The sequence below is a fragment of the Borostomias antarcticus genome (assembly GCF_949987555.1).
Source record: "Borostomias antarcticus genome assembly, chromosome: 5".
NCBI classification, from domain to species: Eukaryota; Metazoa; Chordata; class Actinopteri; order Stomiiformes; family Stomiidae; genus Borostomias; species Borostomias antarcticus.
The window spans coordinates 7,166,554-7,182,987 of record NC_140238.1 but is presented as its reverse complement, the minus strand read 5'-3'; the positions used below and the strand labels follow the sequence as shown (position 1 = coordinate 7,182,987).

At 45.8% G+C, this 16,434-nt stretch overlaps 4 protein-coding genes across 4 annotated transcripts; 3 read left to right on the top strand and 1 right to left on the bottom strand.

Moving 5' to 3' along the window:
- Positions 1-2,806: 2,806 nt before the first annotated feature.
- LOC311308999 (protein FAM181A-like) lies at positions 2,807-3,628 on the top strand (the record flags this gene model as incomplete). The annotated part of the gene is made up of 1 exon (XM_084438124.1): positions 2,807-3,628. The coding sequence occupies one exon, from the start codon at positions 2,807-2,809 to the stop codon at positions 3,626-3,628; it is 822 nt and encodes a 273-aa protein (XP_084294250.1).
- A 982-nt stretch (positions 3,629-4,610) lies between these two features.
- On the bottom strand, positions 4,611-7,731 carry asb2b (ankyrin repeat and SOCS box containing 2b; the record flags this gene model as incomplete). Its single annotated transcript, XM_084438419.1, has 8 exons — positions 4,611-4,768; positions 5,012-5,165; positions 5,284-5,887; positions 5,986-6,157; positions 6,288-6,533; positions 6,852-7,007; positions 7,220-7,389; positions 7,676-7,731. 8 exons carry the CDS (start codon positions 7,729-7,731, stop codon positions 4,611-4,613), a joined length of 1,716 nt encoding a protein of 571 aa, XP_084294545.1.
- A 2,449-nt stretch (positions 7,732-10,180) lies between these two features.
- ccdc197 (coiled-coil domain containing 197) lies at positions 10,181-14,316 on the top strand (the record flags this gene model as incomplete). Its single annotated transcript, XM_084438414.1, has 9 exons — positions 10,181-10,305; positions 10,498-10,540; positions 10,753-10,929; positions 11,159-11,316; positions 13,161-13,243; positions 13,401-13,576; positions 13,669-13,779; positions 13,897-14,013; positions 14,149-14,316. 9 exons carry the CDS (start codon positions 10,181-10,183, stop codon positions 14,314-14,316), a joined length of 1,158 nt encoding a protein of 385 aa, XP_084294540.1.
- A 468-nt stretch (positions 14,317-14,784) lies between these two features.
- On the top strand, positions 14,785-16,393 carry LOC311308946 (ubiquitin thioesterase OTUB2-like). Its single transcript, XM_084438048.1, has 6 exons — positions 14,785-15,039; positions 15,149-15,229; positions 15,325-15,443; positions 15,568-15,652; positions 15,801-15,992; positions 16,168-16,393. The coding sequence occupies exons 1-6, from the start codon at positions 15,037-15,039 to the stop codon at positions 16,375-16,377; spliced, it is 690 nt and encodes a 229-aa protein (XP_084294174.1). The 5' UTR covers positions 14,785-15,036; the 3' UTR covers positions 16,378-16,393.
- The last annotated feature ends 41 nt before the right edge of the window (positions 16,394-16,434 follow it).

Below are 16,434 nucleotides of genomic sequence, written 5' to 3'. Positions count from 1 at the left end.
AGAGCTTTTGAGTGATATTGCTCCTCGATCCTCTCCCCAGTATTGATTAACTGACAGGGAAGAAGCTGACCCCACTTCATTCCATCAGAACATCCTTCACAGCGTTTCACTTCACACACTATTCAGAGCATGGCTGTCTTACTGGCCAGGAGAGAGTGGTCGTTCCTGTATTCCAGCAGGGCAGAATAAAAGCAGCTAAACCCGACACCGCAGCTACGCCCACCTATTACCTATAGGGTCTCTGTTGTACCTGGAGCCCCCCATCAGTATTTTATACTCAATCTCTTTTATTTAGTTCCACTTCAACAACACATTCACCTTATGTGTATTGCTGCTGGTCTCAAGTCCCATTTCTGTATTACTGCAGGAATACACTGCCATCTAGTGGCAAAGAATGGCAACACCCAATATTAAGTCTTCTCTTTTTGTGTAATGTGTATAGTAATTACTGAAGTATTACTGAACCTTATACTAAAACAGTGATGTATAATGTAAAACATTATTCTGCTGTTTAGTAGGCTATGTGGACGATGCTGGAATTAGTGAAGAGGGAGCTCTGGTGCTGGGAGTGGGCCCAGGGTTCAGAGGGCAAGGACGAGTCATGCACTGTCAACTCAGAGCACACACTGACCCGCGTGATGACAGAGTGGATTGCGGGTGCCACTGATGTTTGTTTGTGTGTGAATGCCTATCGGGCTCTTACTTTTAATTAGGTCTTAAAAATGGCCGAGTAGGCCCTACTGGGATACTTGTATTTATTTATTTATTTTAAATAATTTTCATTTCAAATGGCACCTTGTGTGATTTATGATTTGATTTGACCTGTGGTTCCCTTCTGGTCCTCTTTCTAAGGAGGTCCAGCTCTAGTCCACAATCTATGAATCTTGGGAGCCTTTCACATAAATCTAAGATGGTTGACAAACCTCTCACCCATCCGTCTTACTCGGACTAGCATGAAGACAGGCACACATGGTGGGATTTATTGGTGCCACTGTGCTTCCTCTTTCTTTCTCTTTCTCAGTCACTTCAAAAGCACAGGAGTAGGGCGACAGGCCAGGGGAGGGGTGCGCCATTGTTAATTGGCCTTTTGAGACGAACAGAGAGGTGAACGAAGAAGAAGAGAGGAGGACAATAGAGTCCCGCGGCCGTTGCCTCTCCAGAGGCCGAGCGCCTGAGCAGTGGGCGAGGAATGGAGGCTGCCCCTCGGGAGCAGGCCTAGTCAGAGCAGACATGCATTTTAACAAACCATTATTCTTCGACGACGACACGACATAGGCCCCTGAAATGTCCTACACTGCATTTCAGATTATTACGTTTGTTTAACGCTCATAAAACGCGTTTAAGCCAAAAGCCGCTCCCCGCAGCTGTGCGTAAACATTTTTAAACTAACATGAAACATTTCATTATACCCTAGGCATACATCTGAATGCTTCCTACAGGCAACGCGTGCGCATGAACAGCGCCCTGCGGTCGGGACTCACCGGCTCGGGGCAGCAGAGCGGTATCGTGGTTATAGGCATGTGGTGTAGGTTACTTACCAGACAAACGGTTTTCCTCACATCTCATGCCACACTGCTGCCAAGAGGAGATGGTTCAATGGAACGATAGGTACTCTTTTTCTTCAATAAGGGGATGGAGCTCAATTAGCATTTCACAAGTCCCTTTTTCCTCACCCTTCCCCGCGGAGGCCATGCTTTCTCCCGGGATTGTCCTGTTTTGGCCTCTTGTTGCCGTTGGCAGGGTGACAGTATTCGAGTGTGCAAACTTGTGCTATTGTCCGCGGGCCAGGAGGAGCCATGGAGACCCACTAATATGACACAGGAAAATGTTTGCTGATGGCAATTCTATGGGCTTTGTCCAACTCTTTCTCCTTCATGACGACTCGATTTAAGTCTCTAAATGTTTGACTACAAATGCAGGAGTGCTATCCAGCTCCTTTCCCTTTGTCCCGCGAGGTTTGAATGAGTAATTCAGCTTTTGTGTCGCTCGATTGAGGGGGCAAATAGAAAGACAAGATTCTTGAGCGTTCAAGCCCCCTTTCCATGGATATGTGCTCCTTAGACCCCCCCTTCACCAAATCCTACATCTGACATCACTCTTGGGGAGCTCCTAGGGAGGGTGTCTAGATCGGAACAAAGTAGCCCCAGTCCATAAACTGCCTCGCAGTCATAAAAATGCATGCATATTTCATCAGACTCATTTATAAAACTGAGCACCGCAATGGGACCTTTTATAGACACTTCGAAAACTTGATGTTCCGTGAGCGCGCGCAGAGGACCTGCAATCCGCCGCTAAAGAATATCACGTCTATTAGCCGCTTTTCTTGGGGGATCTCCATGACAACAATTTGCAGTGGTTAAGAATTCGATACCAGGGCCCTCGGAGGCTGATTGGGGTGCATTGTAAGGGGTCTGGGGTCGCTGATTGGTTCAAGGAAAGCACCATAACTACACGGAGTTTATATTCATTCAACTTGTTGAAGTGCTCAAACTGCATCTTTGAGAGAGTCTGAAGATTATACAGAGACTAGATGGTGAGTCTTCTTTGTGGAATTTATTTTGGGAAAGTTTTCAACCCCTAGCCCAAATATTTTATTTGCATACAATACAATAGTTAAGATTAATTGTGAAATCCAATTAAAACTACGAACAATGTAATTTATTGCATTACGCACGCCGCGTAAGTTAAACATTTGTTTTTATCTGTCATCCTCTAGGTTATGAAGATGGAGAAAATTATATTTTCCATGCATGATCTGGTTTGGTAGAATGGATTAGCCTAACTAGTTCAAATCCGTTGACTAGAAATGGCAAACCCAGACAGTGAAGTCAAAACATTGCTGAATTTTGTAAACTTGGCATCCAGCGATATCAAGGCGGCCCTGGACAAATCAGCCCCTTGCAGACGTTCCGTGGACCACAGAAAATACCTGCAGAAACAGCTGAAGCGGTTTTCCCAGAAATACTCTCGGATACCAAGATGCCACTCTTACAGATCCACTGAGAACGGCATCGCCAAGTCACCGGAGGAGAAGTCGAGCACAAATCCCCTGGGAACTGTACACCGTGGCATGAAGGACAGTGAAAAAGAGACTTCAGATGCGCAAGGAGAGGAGAATACAAAGATGGGCCTGAATTCTACAGCAGACAGTGATAACTCTAAGCAAGAACAGCTGCCCATGAGAAAACGTCAACTCCCTGCGTCGTTTTGGGAGGAACCGAGGTTAGCGCAAACCAACAGGGACCCTCCACAGTGTGGATGGAGAAAGAGCGCAGTCGGGCCGGGGCCTGGCGAGGGGGAGAAGAGGAAACGAGCTCACGAGGATTCTAAAGTGCTTCTATCCAACAGACGCGGGTCTGTCGACAAAGAGCATCTGACACTGGACATGACTTCTCACAACGTGAGTCTGTGCGGCTGCTGCCCGTTCCAGTTCCATGGACACCACGTCTTCCAGAGTCACATTGTGGTTCCCCACGCGGCTGTGGGGCTCTGGGGAAAAGCCACTGTGGCTGAAACCGACACACCTGACAGGCCACATAGACCGAATCACAGCCACGTCGTGGTCAAACCCATACCGACCAAACCCACCGTCCCGTCATCTATTTTCAGCGTATTTGGTTTCATTTAACACCATAAGCGTGTAAGTAGGCTGTAGTTGGAATTGTAAATAGCTTAATAATAGGCATATTGTAAATTGTGTGATTAGCGAGATGTTGGACATTTGTTTACAACAGATCATTTTCTTTTTCAAGCAGTGTAAAACAAATCTGAAGCACTTAAATAGGTATTCTAAATACATTTAGTTTCAATAACTTTTAATTGTGGTTATTGAAAAGATAGCATAACACAACTCAAAAGTAAAGATGTGGGGTAACATTTGATGTGACATTGACCCACTTTTTGATAAGACAGGTGATCTACAGTACAATGTGAATAAAATACGGTAGGCTACGGGCTGTCTTGGTGCAGAGAATCAATCAAATCTTTTTGAAGTTGTGAAGTTTCCAGACTTCAGTAATTAAATACTGCAGGCCTACTGATAAGCAAATTATTTCCCACGTTTTTGTTAGTTGTAAATAATTGTTCTGAAAATTATAGGATAGGCATAATCGAGAACAATGGCATTTATATTTTTTAATAAATAACAAATGTTTCAACTTTGGCTTCAACATTTTTACATCATTCATAATATTTTATGATTGTAGCCTACATTATGGCATAGTGACCACGCTTTGAGCATCTGGAAAGGCACTATATAATTACAATGTATTATTATGATCATCATTCATTATTATATTAGTGTGGCAGTATTTTTGCCCCGGACTCCTGGGCACTTCAAGACTGTGTAAACTTGCTGAGCTAAGGCCCTATGGCATGTGCACATGTACTATATATGAGGTGCCAAACTTCCTCAATTAAAATACTAGACTTCAATACAAAAACATGACTCACGTGACCCAATACCAACACATAAATAAAAATGTTCCACAAATAATAAGTGAATTCACCCAGAAGGCACAGCACACAGTATAGAAAAACAGACAAAAGAAAATGTTTTTGCCTGGATACCAGCTAGCTCCACTCGTGTCTGTGACATTATGATATTAGTGCTAGTAGTCCGGCCAGTAGCCTGAAGTCTCTGTGGTCAGGCGGAGGTACTGAAGCAGTCTGTCCGGCAGAGGTAGGGTGTTCAGAGACCTGAGTCTGGCGACGCCCACCTGCTCACGGATTCCCAGCCTGCAGAGGTGCAGCAGTGGACGGGGTGACTCTGGGGGAAACAGTAGGGGAAGACTGGATCAATCAATCAATCAATCAAAGCTTTATTTGTATAGCGCATTTCATACCCAGAGGCAACATAATGCGCTTTACAGAGAACAACGGAGGTGGGCATACGACCCACTCTCTACATATTCCAGAGTCATGGCTGTGTGTGTGAGTGTGTGTGTGTGTCTATTATGAGAGATAGGGAGTGAGAGGAAGAGAGAGAGTGACTGTGCCTCATGGTACTCACCTGCTTTCCTCTTGACCGTTCGCCACTCTTCCCTGCTGTCCAGGAGCTGGGTGAGTGTGGTGCACAGCTGCACGTTGCCCACATAATCCAGCAGCAGGTCTATGACAGGCCCGGCCTGGTCGCACGCAGGCGAGGACGAGATCCACTCGCAAAACTGCACAAGACGGGGACAGTCGAAAGGTCAAAAGGTTAAGATAAGGAATGTTTTATAGACTGCCTTTCAAAATAAAAATTTAACACATAAATAAAGCCTGTGGTACTTGACGATATACCTGTATTCTGCTGGTAGACGTCTCTGTGCAGGTTAAAGCCAGCATGTCACCATTGAGCAGCTCATTGTCGACGCCCCCAATGTTGACGCGGGGGCTCTGGGATGCGGGCCGCGGGCCGCCGCCGTCGTGAGTACACGCGATGCAGGCCAGGGCGTTACACCCGTTGTCCAATAGGCACTTGAGAAGAGGAAGGTTATTCTTGCAGAGCGCGATGGCACTGGCGAAGGCGGTGGGACAGGCCGTGACGCTGGCGTTAGCGTCCGCCCCGTTCTCCAGCAGCAGCGCCGCGGTCCTGACGCAGCCCCGCCGGACGGCCGCCAGCAGGGGGCTGACCGGGTCCAGACTCAGGCTGGCGCCCGCTCTCAGCAGCGTCGCCGCCGTCTCGGCGCCGCCGCCGGCCGCGGCGAAGTAGAGGGCGGTGGCACGGCGGTCCGCGTACCGCGCGGAGCGACCGGGGGACAGCGTGGCGTTGACGTCCGCGCCCGCCTTGAGCAGCGCGGCCGCCGCCCTCTCCCGGTTGTGCTCGGCGGACAGGTGGAGGGGGCTGATCCCGCTGTGGCGGACCCTGGGCCGACTGGTCACCGGGACGAGCAGAGTCACGATCCTGGGGGGGGGGGGGGGGCAGGACATCGGCGAGGGGGGGTTGATAATAGAAATGAGACACACAGGGACAGGGAGAAGCGTGACCCTACTGTGACCTACTCATGATGTCCGCACTGGGCAGCGATGTGCAGGGGCAGCAGCCCTGCCTTGGTGGGCTTGTTGGCGTCCGCGCTGTTAGAGAGCAGCAGGGACACCACCTCCCCGTGGCCGCTCTTACTGGCCTCGTACAGGGCTGTGGCGCCGTCGCACGTCTGCACGTTGACATCGGCACCTGTGAGAGCAAACGCGACAGTGACTTAACGTTCCTGTGCAACGCGGGGGCTATTAACTCATTCAATGGCATGGGTGTATTCTGTGGCCTATCTTTCCTCAAAGGCAGCGCTACAAACAGCGCCTCCTACCTCTCTGAATGAGGTACTGCAGCACCTCTGGCCGTCCCTGCTGAGCTGCCACTATGAGCGGAGAGACGCAGTAGGTGTTGGGGGGGTTGATGGCCGTGCCGGCCCTGACCAGCAGCTCGCAGATCTCCGTGCTGTTCCGGCACACCGCCTCGTGGAGCGCCGTCCAGCCGCGGCCGCACCGCTGGTTCACGGTGGCGCCGAACGACAGGAGGAGGTTCACCATGTCCACGCTCTCGCGCTCGCATGCTGACGGACGAGGAGGAGACGGGATGAAATGACACACGACAGGCACGCCTGGTCCAGGATTCCACTCACTCACTCACTCACTCACTCACTCACTCACTCACTCGATCGCTCATTCACTCACTCACTCACTTGATCGCTCACTCACTCACTCACTCACTCACTCACTCACTCACTCACTCACTCACTCACTCACTCACTCACTCGATCGCTCACTCACTCACTCACTCACTCACTCACTCACTCACTCACTCACTCACTCACTCACTCACTCACTCACTCAGTAGAGGGGTATCTCTCCTGGTTCAGAAGAGAGTGTACCTTTGTACAGAGGGGTCTCCTTGTTCTTGCTGCTGATGTCGGGGTCTGCCCCCGCCTGCAGGAGGCACTGCACACAGGACAGGTGTTCACCGGAAACCGCCAGGAGCAAAGCGGTCTGTTCCTGCAAGGTGCGCTTGTCTACCAGGCCTGGCTGAGCTAGAGGGGACATGACATGACATGCACACTTATAACACCACGGCTTCCAGCTGACGTTGTTTAGCCACTTAAATAGCATTATCCCTCTCTCCCATGATGATATTGAACAGTATGACCAAGTTTCTACCAACGTGAGCATTCGGTCTATCTAAATCAAACCCTAACAAAGGCAATGCTCTTCATGGACTTTCAATGATGCTCTCAGAATTTACCTCTCAGTAGTGCCTTCATGCATTCAGCTTGCCCACAATAGGCCGCCTCATGCAAAGGTATCCACCCGTCGCTGTTCTCTTTCATCAGGCTGTGTGGTGCAGCCGAGGCCAGCTCATTCACAGCCTCGACATCCCCTTTGCGAATGGCGCAGACTACTGGATCAACTTCGCTGTTGCAAAAGTGTAAACATGCATATCTTTCAATAATAAAATAATAATTATAATAATTCACATCGTTTGTGGGTTTGGACTGTGGATGCATTAAATGTGATTAATTCAAATGGAAAATAATATTGTCTTACTGGACCCTCGGTGTCAATCCACTCCGTTTTAAAACATTTGTACATGGAGGTATTTCCCAGAGCCTATTCCCAGACTGTAATAGAATGACCCTTTACGACTGCAGCCACCGGAGATCGTCCCCCTGATCTAGGCTCCAGAAACAAAGGCACTCACTCAGCGGACTCTGACGTTACACCGTTCTGCCGTCGCCTCTCCGCGCAGCGCCTCATATCGCTGGGTGATTTTCCCAACCAGGAATTACTTTTGCTTCCACCATTTCTAAATTGCGATAAATACTCAGAATAACTAAACCGAGTCATTATTTTAGGTCCACACCACGCACTGAACAGTGGAAACGGTACGGCAGCGGTCGAGCAATGACAACAGTGGGGGGAGAACACAGAGGGTCTCAGCTGTGCTTTCTGAGATTATTTTAGGACTGTAGGCTATATTGACACGCGGGTGGGGGGGGGCGACGCCATATATGTCAAGACACTGCAACAGTATTGATAAAAACAAAACCGTATCAGTATCTCTAAGATATGGCCTACATTACTCCCATCCACGCGAAAGGGTTCATCTGGCCTGTGTTCCCCCCACTGTGAAGGCCTTAGGCTACATCTCTGTAACATTAGCCTATATTGTACAATTACTCAGTAATAATTTAATGATTAATGGTACCAAGTTCCAATATCTCAATCCAAGAAAAACACAGGCTAGATATAATATGACATCAATGTTAAATAATAAATAACCTAGATAAACAAAGGTAAAAAAAAAAAAAAAAAGGCTTGGGTTGATGCCCCTTTTTTTCGGAGATGCCGAAATGAGTCTCTGTCTTATTCCTAAACTTAATCAAGGCTTTATGACATGATTTAATCAAAATACGATTCACAAAGAATCAACTAAGCCTATAATTACAAAATGAAATAAAATAAAATAATTATATTATTCAAAAATAAAACAGGATAGAACTTGTGCTCACCTTATGTTGCCAGCATTTTGAACTGTAGAGGGTATCTGGTCAAGAGGTAGTCCCTGGCACAGTGTCCTGGATTGGCTGGTTGATATACCCCCACCACTGGTGGTCACCATGTTGACACCATCCCAGTGACCCCACAGCTCTCTGCTGGCATAGCTCAGTGATTCAACTGGCCCCGAAGTTACAATGCAAAGAGAAAAAAAGCTGCCATCAACAGAGACAGAACAGGAAAGGAAAATAACACAATAACCAATTACCATCAACTTCTGGTTCTTGATTAATGGCATGCAAAACTGAACACAATGGTGAATTAGTAGCCCATGTTGTATACCTACAGTCACAGGCGGTCTGCAGAGTAACCTGAGGACCAGGCACTGTGGTGTTGATGGGAGAGAGAACAGCGAGCTGTGCACCCAGACTAAATGGATCAGGCAGAGCCAGCAGTGGGGATGCCTTTTAAGGGCATGTTCAACTTTGTTTGGTTCCACTTGAGTCTGCAGCACCAAAGGCTTCTATGGCCTGAGCCCTGACAGCAGCGTTACAAATCACCCTCAGCATAGTATGACTCACCGTCCCAGATTACACTAGCCCCTCATCATACAAATGGTAATCACTCCGAAAAGAGTTTCCATTAAGGGCATGCAAGACCTTGAGACAGAAATTCTGGAAGTTCAAAGGTTACATACAGTCATCATAGATATGTGGATTAGATTTTGTGGATTTTATAAATGTAGTAGCTTAATCGAGCATCAAAGCTGAACTTAGCTAAAGGTCTAGCTAAAGGTTTTGGGTTTAGAGTAACTATCCCACCACTGACCTGTGTTCCTTTGATCTGCTCCAGAGCATCCCAAAGCACTCCTCCAGATGATCATCTCTGATAATAACTGGTCCAAGATTGAGGACTTCCTGTTTTCTGTAAATCAATGCCTTCTCAATAATATTTAGAATCTCATATCATACTATGACTTACGTATGTCTAAAAACAGAAGGTCTGTAGTTTTTCTAGAGTTATGTTCACGCAGGACATTTCAGTGAGAAAATCCTGTTTCTACTGCAACAGGTAATTACTGACCGGCTCCCTGTGACCAGAACAGGTCCTTCAACATATCTCCTGACTTAAAGGGTAATGTCTCTAAAAGTATGATCTCAGAGCCCCACAGCATCAGTGGTAGAGGCCACACACAGACAGACACTGTGGGAGACTGTCAGAATTTTTGCGGGGTGCAGATGGTATGAATGGGCCCTTGCTATTATTAGTTCTATAGTGGCACCAGATGAATCAGAACAATGCATGACAACGAATATAAATTATAAATCGAATGTAAAAGTTAAAATGGAAAATAACATGCTGCACTTGCTTTTTAATAAACCTTTCTGTAGATCAGTCCTAACGAGTTAGTGGTCCAAAGTACCTTGCACTTGTTTTCTCTGAATGAAATAGAACGCCTCCCGGGCAGTTGCTATAGCAACGGAGAAACGATCCCCGCGCATTCCCTGTCATCCCCCCTCCGGTTCCCCGGCAACATCAACACAAGTTCAGGAAAACACCCTACCCGGAAAGACCCGTAGCTCTCTTGTTCGTGTGCAAGGAACAATTCTTACAAAGATACAACAGCTTTTTTTTTGGAACTTGCAGAGCAGTTTTTTTTTCTCTTCTCAAGGATACTTGAAAAATAAAAGTTGCACCGACAGCCAACATGGAGCCTGGCTCTGTTAATTTCTTACATAAAGACGATCCTCGTCTAAAGCTCAAAGTGGAGAGTAGAATGAGAAACATTTTTGTAACGCAATTTGAAGATGCAAGGTATGTTGACATAATCACGTAATCCTGTTTAAGATAGCCTAGGTGTTTGCAAAATAAAAGTTAATAAACTTTTAATATTGTATTGATCGAATTTCCATTTGTATTATGGACAGTGCTGGTGGTAATTTAAAAAACAATGACGAATGATCAACATGTTGTAAATGTTATTGTTATTAATTCATTATCATCAACACTTCTTCAACATCATAGAGAAGAAGATGAAATTGTCAATCACATACCAATTATAACAGAGGTAAGATTTAGGTCTACTGTACAATCAGCAAGTTCAAAATGAAGATACCATTCTTACATTTGTGAAAGAATATGATTATTCATAATAATGCATTATTATGTATAATCATAACCTCTGGTCACTGGTGGTGCACTTTATTATAGGGTCCTATTGTAAATAAAAGTTGTAGAAGTTAACTTAACACCAACCTCTAATGGTCATATTCTACCCAGACATCTAGCAGGCTCCTGGAGACAGGAGTGAACACTTTACAGAGAACACTGGTCCTGAAGAAGCAGGTGGCGATGGACGAGGTGGACAGACAGCTGGCACTGAAACGACAGGAATTTAAAGGGCGCATGCAGACTGTGGCACAGAGGCAGGCCGAGCTAGAGCAGAAACAGCGGGCGGTAAGTCACTCTATACCACTGTCCATTTATAACAGGCTTATAACAGTTAGTAGGCCTACAGCTAAGTTACTGACGTTGACAGTAATGTCTCTGACAGTGTGGGTAACATACACTGACATTAAAATTCTGAGTGGATTCATATTACTGAGATAATTGTGACCTGCTTATGTGAGGTGACAAACGTAACGTGTGAATATTTTGCACCTGGGGGTTTGTATTCTGACCAAAGACCAAAGAAAGGGCAAAGAAATTTGAGAGGTTTGTGGAGGACAACGAGGTGAAGCGACACCGCGCCCTGAAGAAGTACCAGGCTGCCAGGAAACAGAACATCCTGAAGCAGAGAGAGGAAGAGGACCTCGCACAGCAGCTGGAGAAACTGGAAGCCAGGTGAGAGGGCTTTGGACTCCTTACTTCTTAACAAGAGTGTTCATGTGTTCACATTATATATGCAGTCAAGCTGGAAAGTCTGCACACCCCTTTCACATTCTCCACGTTTTACTACATTACAGACTTATTCTACAATAGATTGAGTTCATTTTTGTCTCAAAATTCTAGACAAAATAGCCGATAATGACAAAGTGAAAACAGGTTTTTAAACATTTGTGCAAATTTATTTAAAATCAAAATGTAAAATATCATATGAACACAAGTGTGCACACCCTTTGATATGACACCCAAAAGTGAGCTGAGGTGCATTTTGTTTCCACTGATACTGCTTGAGATGTTTCTACAACCTAATTGGAGTCCACCTTTGGTAAATTCAATTGATTGGACATTATTAGGGATTGCCAACACCTGCCTATATAAGGTACCACAGTTGATAGTCAGAGCAAACTCCAAGCCATAGGATCAAAGGAATTATCTGCAGACCTCATAAACAGGATTGTGTCAAGGCATAGATCTGGAGAAGGGTATGGATACATTTCTGCAGCTTTACAGGTCCCAAACAGCACAGTGGCCACCACCATTCGTAAATGGAAGAAGTTTGGTACCACCAAGAATCTTTCTAGACCGTGCCACCTGGCCAAACCGAGCAATCGTGGAAGACGGGCCTTGGCCAGGGAGGTGAGCAGGAACCTGAGGGTCACTCTGACAGAGCTCCAGCATATCCTTGAGATGGGAGAACCTTTCAGATGACCAACCATCCAGGCAGCACTCCAACAATCAGGCCTTCATGGTCGAGTGACCAGACGGAAGCCACTCCTTAGTAAAAGGCAAATGACAGCCTGCTTGGAGTTTGCCAAAAAGGTACCTAGAGGACTCCCAAACCATGAGAATCAAGATTCTCTGGTCTATTAAAACCAAAATCGGTAAAACGTTTTGGCCTGTATACCAAGCATCCCGTTTAGAGGAAACCAGGCACCGCTCATCACCGGACTAACACCATCTCTACAGTGAAGCATGGCGGTGGCAGCATCATGATGTGGGGATGTTTTTCAGCAGCGGGAACAGGCCGACTAATCCTGAGGGAAAGATGAATGCAGCTAAGTACACTGAGATCCTTGAAGAAAACCTTCTCCAGAGCGCTCTGGACCTTAGACTGGGGCGAAGGTTTACCTTCCAATATGACAACGACCCAAAGGACACAGCCAAGAGAACAAAGGAGTACCTTCGGAGAAAGTCTGTGAATGTCCTTGAGTGGTCCACCCAGAGCCCAGACCTGAATCCAACTGAACATCTATGGAAAGAACTGAAAATGACGGTGTACCGACGCTCCTCAGCCAACCTAATGGAGCTTGCAAGGATATGCCAAGAGGAATGGACTAAAGTCTCCAGAAACAAGTGTGCCAAGCTCGTAGCTTCTTTCCCAAGATGCCTTGAAGCTGTAATCGCTGCCAAAGGTGCATCAACCAAGTATTAGGCTAGGGGTGTGTACAGATATATAACCCCGAAATAACCTATTTTTGTCAGTAAAATAAAACTGCATATTTTCAAAAATTCTGTTTTCACTTCATCATTATTGGCTATTATGTGTAGATGTTTGAGGCAAAAACAAACTCAATCTATTGTAGAATAAGTCTGTAACGTAATAAAACGTGGAAAAGGTGAAAGGGGTGTGCAGACTTTCCAGCTTGACTGTAAATATATATAAATATATTATACTTTCCAGCTTGACTATATATATATATATATATATATATATATTCCAGCTAGACTAGATTGAGCTCTTCCAGCTAGACTAGATTGAGCTCATTTATATACATGTCCTAAACTGTTATCTCCTGTCACAGGCAGCAATATCTAAAGAACAGAGTGACCGAATACAAAATGTATGAAGACTATCTAATGAGAATCTTAGATTTTCTCCCAGAAAGTAAGTTGGAGTTTTACTAGCCATTACGATCATTATATACAATGAATATAGAAATCGAATATATCGTTACAGCTCTATCATGACGTGGCTTTCAAGGTCACCAGAGGCACTGGTTAAAATGTAGTGTACTATAAATGTGACATCCAATCCCGCTTAGATTATTACCTGGGTTATGGGTCAGAGTCTCTGGTCATGCCGATCATCCGTCGCTACGAGACCCTGTCCATCACCCACCAGGACCTGGTGGGGCTCGTGGGCCGGCTGGTGGACGAGCTGGAGGAGGGCCAGAACAGCCTGGAGAGCCTGAGGCAGGAGCACAACACCAACAGGCTGGTCAGACATACAGACATAGACATCACACAGACGTAGCAGGGTAACGGCTTTGAGGGCACGCAGGATAAAGAGTGTTCAAATCCTCTCTGCAGATGACGAACAGGGAGCTGTCTCAGCTGCATGGCGAGTGGGACCGAGCCAAGGAGCAGAACAAACAGAGGGAGATGAACCTGCTGACACACCAGGGCCTGTCCAGAGACCAGGTCTGAGCAGTAGGCTACATCACAACACGCACCTGTGTGTGGCAAGCTGACGGACGGACGGACGGACGGACAGAAACGGAGACAAACACACTTCATGGATGCCTTTTTTTTTTTCAGGTTGAAGACATCGGGGGCCTGCTCATAGCTGTGAGGAACCTTGGAGAGCAGTGCTACATAAAGAGCTATGGGTCACTGGAGGAGATGGACCTGTTGACAATGATGGACATGGTGAAGGTTGGTAATCATGGATTTTAGCATTCTTAAGAACATTGCAAATACAATGTTATCAGATGTAATTAGTCTTATATTGTTTTTTTTTTCGATGTCTGTATTATTTATCACATTTCCCAAATTCTCACGGTCTGTCAGGAGTATATTCTAGAGATGGCGGACATGGAAAGAAGAACAACAAGACTGATGAACTCCAGCTCTGCAATGACAAGTGCCTCGGAGAGAGGATCGCTGAGGAACATCGGTAGTAAAACACAGCTGAAGAGCATCAGTAAGATCAGCAGGAAGAGTGGACTGTCCAGCTGAAGATCAACGCTAGGCTGCGCATGTACTGTTTATAACCCCCACATACACACAGACACACGCACGCACACACACACACACACACACACACACACACACACACACACACACCATCAACATTTTAGTGATATTTTCTGACCTTTACAGCCAGGTTGAGTGAGTGGCCCTATTTTTGTACTGTAATAACATCATGGTGTGAATTATTTATTTATTTATTTTTGTGTGTGTTTAGGATAACTGCTGTGTGTGTTTAGGATAACACGAATGATTTTTCAATAAACAGATTTTAGAGAGCTTTGTTGTTTGCTTAATTTATCTTAAGCCTGGTTGTTATACGGACTCAGCTGGTTTCCCTTTTCATAGCTTTCTCTGGTCACTGACTGCACTGTCCCTTTAAACACTAAGCACGTGGGGGTGCTAAATATCCGGTTCTTACTGTGTTGTTACTGTTGCACAAAAATGAAAGAGTAGCAAGCTCGTAGACACTAGAATGATTCAGATCGCGGCTACGTTGTTACGCAATGTCGTGTTTTTGCATGCGTACCGAGTTCATTGATATAGACGAGACCAAGCATGCCATACTGGCAATGGCAATGTTTCACTTTGTAACAATTTTTACCTCCAATGTTCTTTATTGTTAGCTAATGCTCATGTAGGATCCTACTCCAGAGACCGAGTAATTCGACTTCATTCGAATCAATAGTTCCTGGAGATTACTTGCCTATGGTAATATTTTGCCTCCGACTCTGTTGATTTAAAGGCTACCCTACAGAATGTTTTTTAAGTTCATTCATGTATACGACGGTTGTTGATCACTGTTTCGACTCGTCCTCAGGCGGAGATACGGCCATTGGTTTCAAACAGAGAGGAAATGTCCCCTAGACTACTTGACCATCCCGAGGAGGCCAGATATCGGGTAACTTTACGGGCATCTGAAGTCAATTGGTGACAATTTAGGCCTAATGAAATTCCAATACTAGTTTTAGATTATCTGCTTGTCTGTTTTTCCAGGAGATATGCACCCAATTTGGATTCATGAGAAAAATCCGGGGAGATGGAAATTGTTTTTACAGAGCCCTCTGCTTCGGGCATCTGGAATCTCTGTTACAAAATGACAGGGCTATACAAAGGTATGTTCCAGCACTTTTCATACCTTTCCATGTGCAGCAGGTCTTGTAGAATATTTTGGATTCCAAGAGTGTCTTTACCCAAGAGCCTCAAACAGATGGTGTTTTCCTCCCTTTTGTATTTTAGGTTCAAGGATACATTGATGCAGAGTGGAAAAGAGTTGGTTTCTGCTGGCTTTGATGAGAGCTCTTTCAAAGATTTGCTCAGTATTGTGAGTAACCTCATCTACCCCTTAAATTTAGAATCTAGAATATACGGGACATAGGAAGCCCCTAGTGAGCACACTCCTTTTGACACAATTCTCAAATGTTATATCTTCATGTAATTGAGAACAGTGTGTGATCAATTTCATCTTGTAGTTCATAGATGTTGTGGAACAGTGTGAAGTTAGAGGCCGGGAAGCACCCCTGATGCAGTCCTTTAATGAGCAGACTACCTCTGACAGCCTGGTACAGTACCTCCGGCTGCTCACCTCAGCCTACCTGCAAAACCACGCAGACTTCTTCAGTCACTTTGTGGAATCCCCCAATCTGAAAGTGTACTGTACTCAGGTCAGTATCTGAACAGGGCTTTTGCTGCTCTCTAGTGGTGGGGCATTGCGATTTTGGGGGCCGCAGCGAAAAAATGTTTTTTTTTTGTTCTCTAGAGAACGTTGCTTTGTCTTTCTGCTTCATTGGAGAATGCAAGGTAACGTGCTGTCCCATTCTTGAATTCTCTCTTGTTCAGGAAGTGGAAACCATGGCGATGGAGTGTGACCACGTGGACATGCTGGCTCTGTCTGAGGCGCTAGGTGTTGGCATCCACATCGTTTCCATGGAGGGGGGTGACCAACAGCAACTGGCCCACCACACCATTCCAGAGGGCTCAGAGCCCTCCCTGCACCTCCTCTACAAAACATCCCACTATGACATTCTGTACCCCCATGCTCCTCACTGACAGGCCAGTCACAGACTTGAAGCTCATCTCAGGGTCACTCTAGTATGCCAATAAATA

Coding starts and splice junctions, on each gene's coding strand:
- LOC311308946 (XM_084438048.1), top strand. Junction 15,230..15,324: donor CCGAGGAGGCCAGATATCGG/GTAACTTTACGG, acceptor CTGTTTTTCCAG/GAGATATGCACCCAATTTGG. Junction 15,653..15,800: donor TCAAAGATTTGCTCAGTATT/GTGAGTAACCTC, acceptor TTCATCTTGTAG/TTCATAGATGTTGTGGAACA.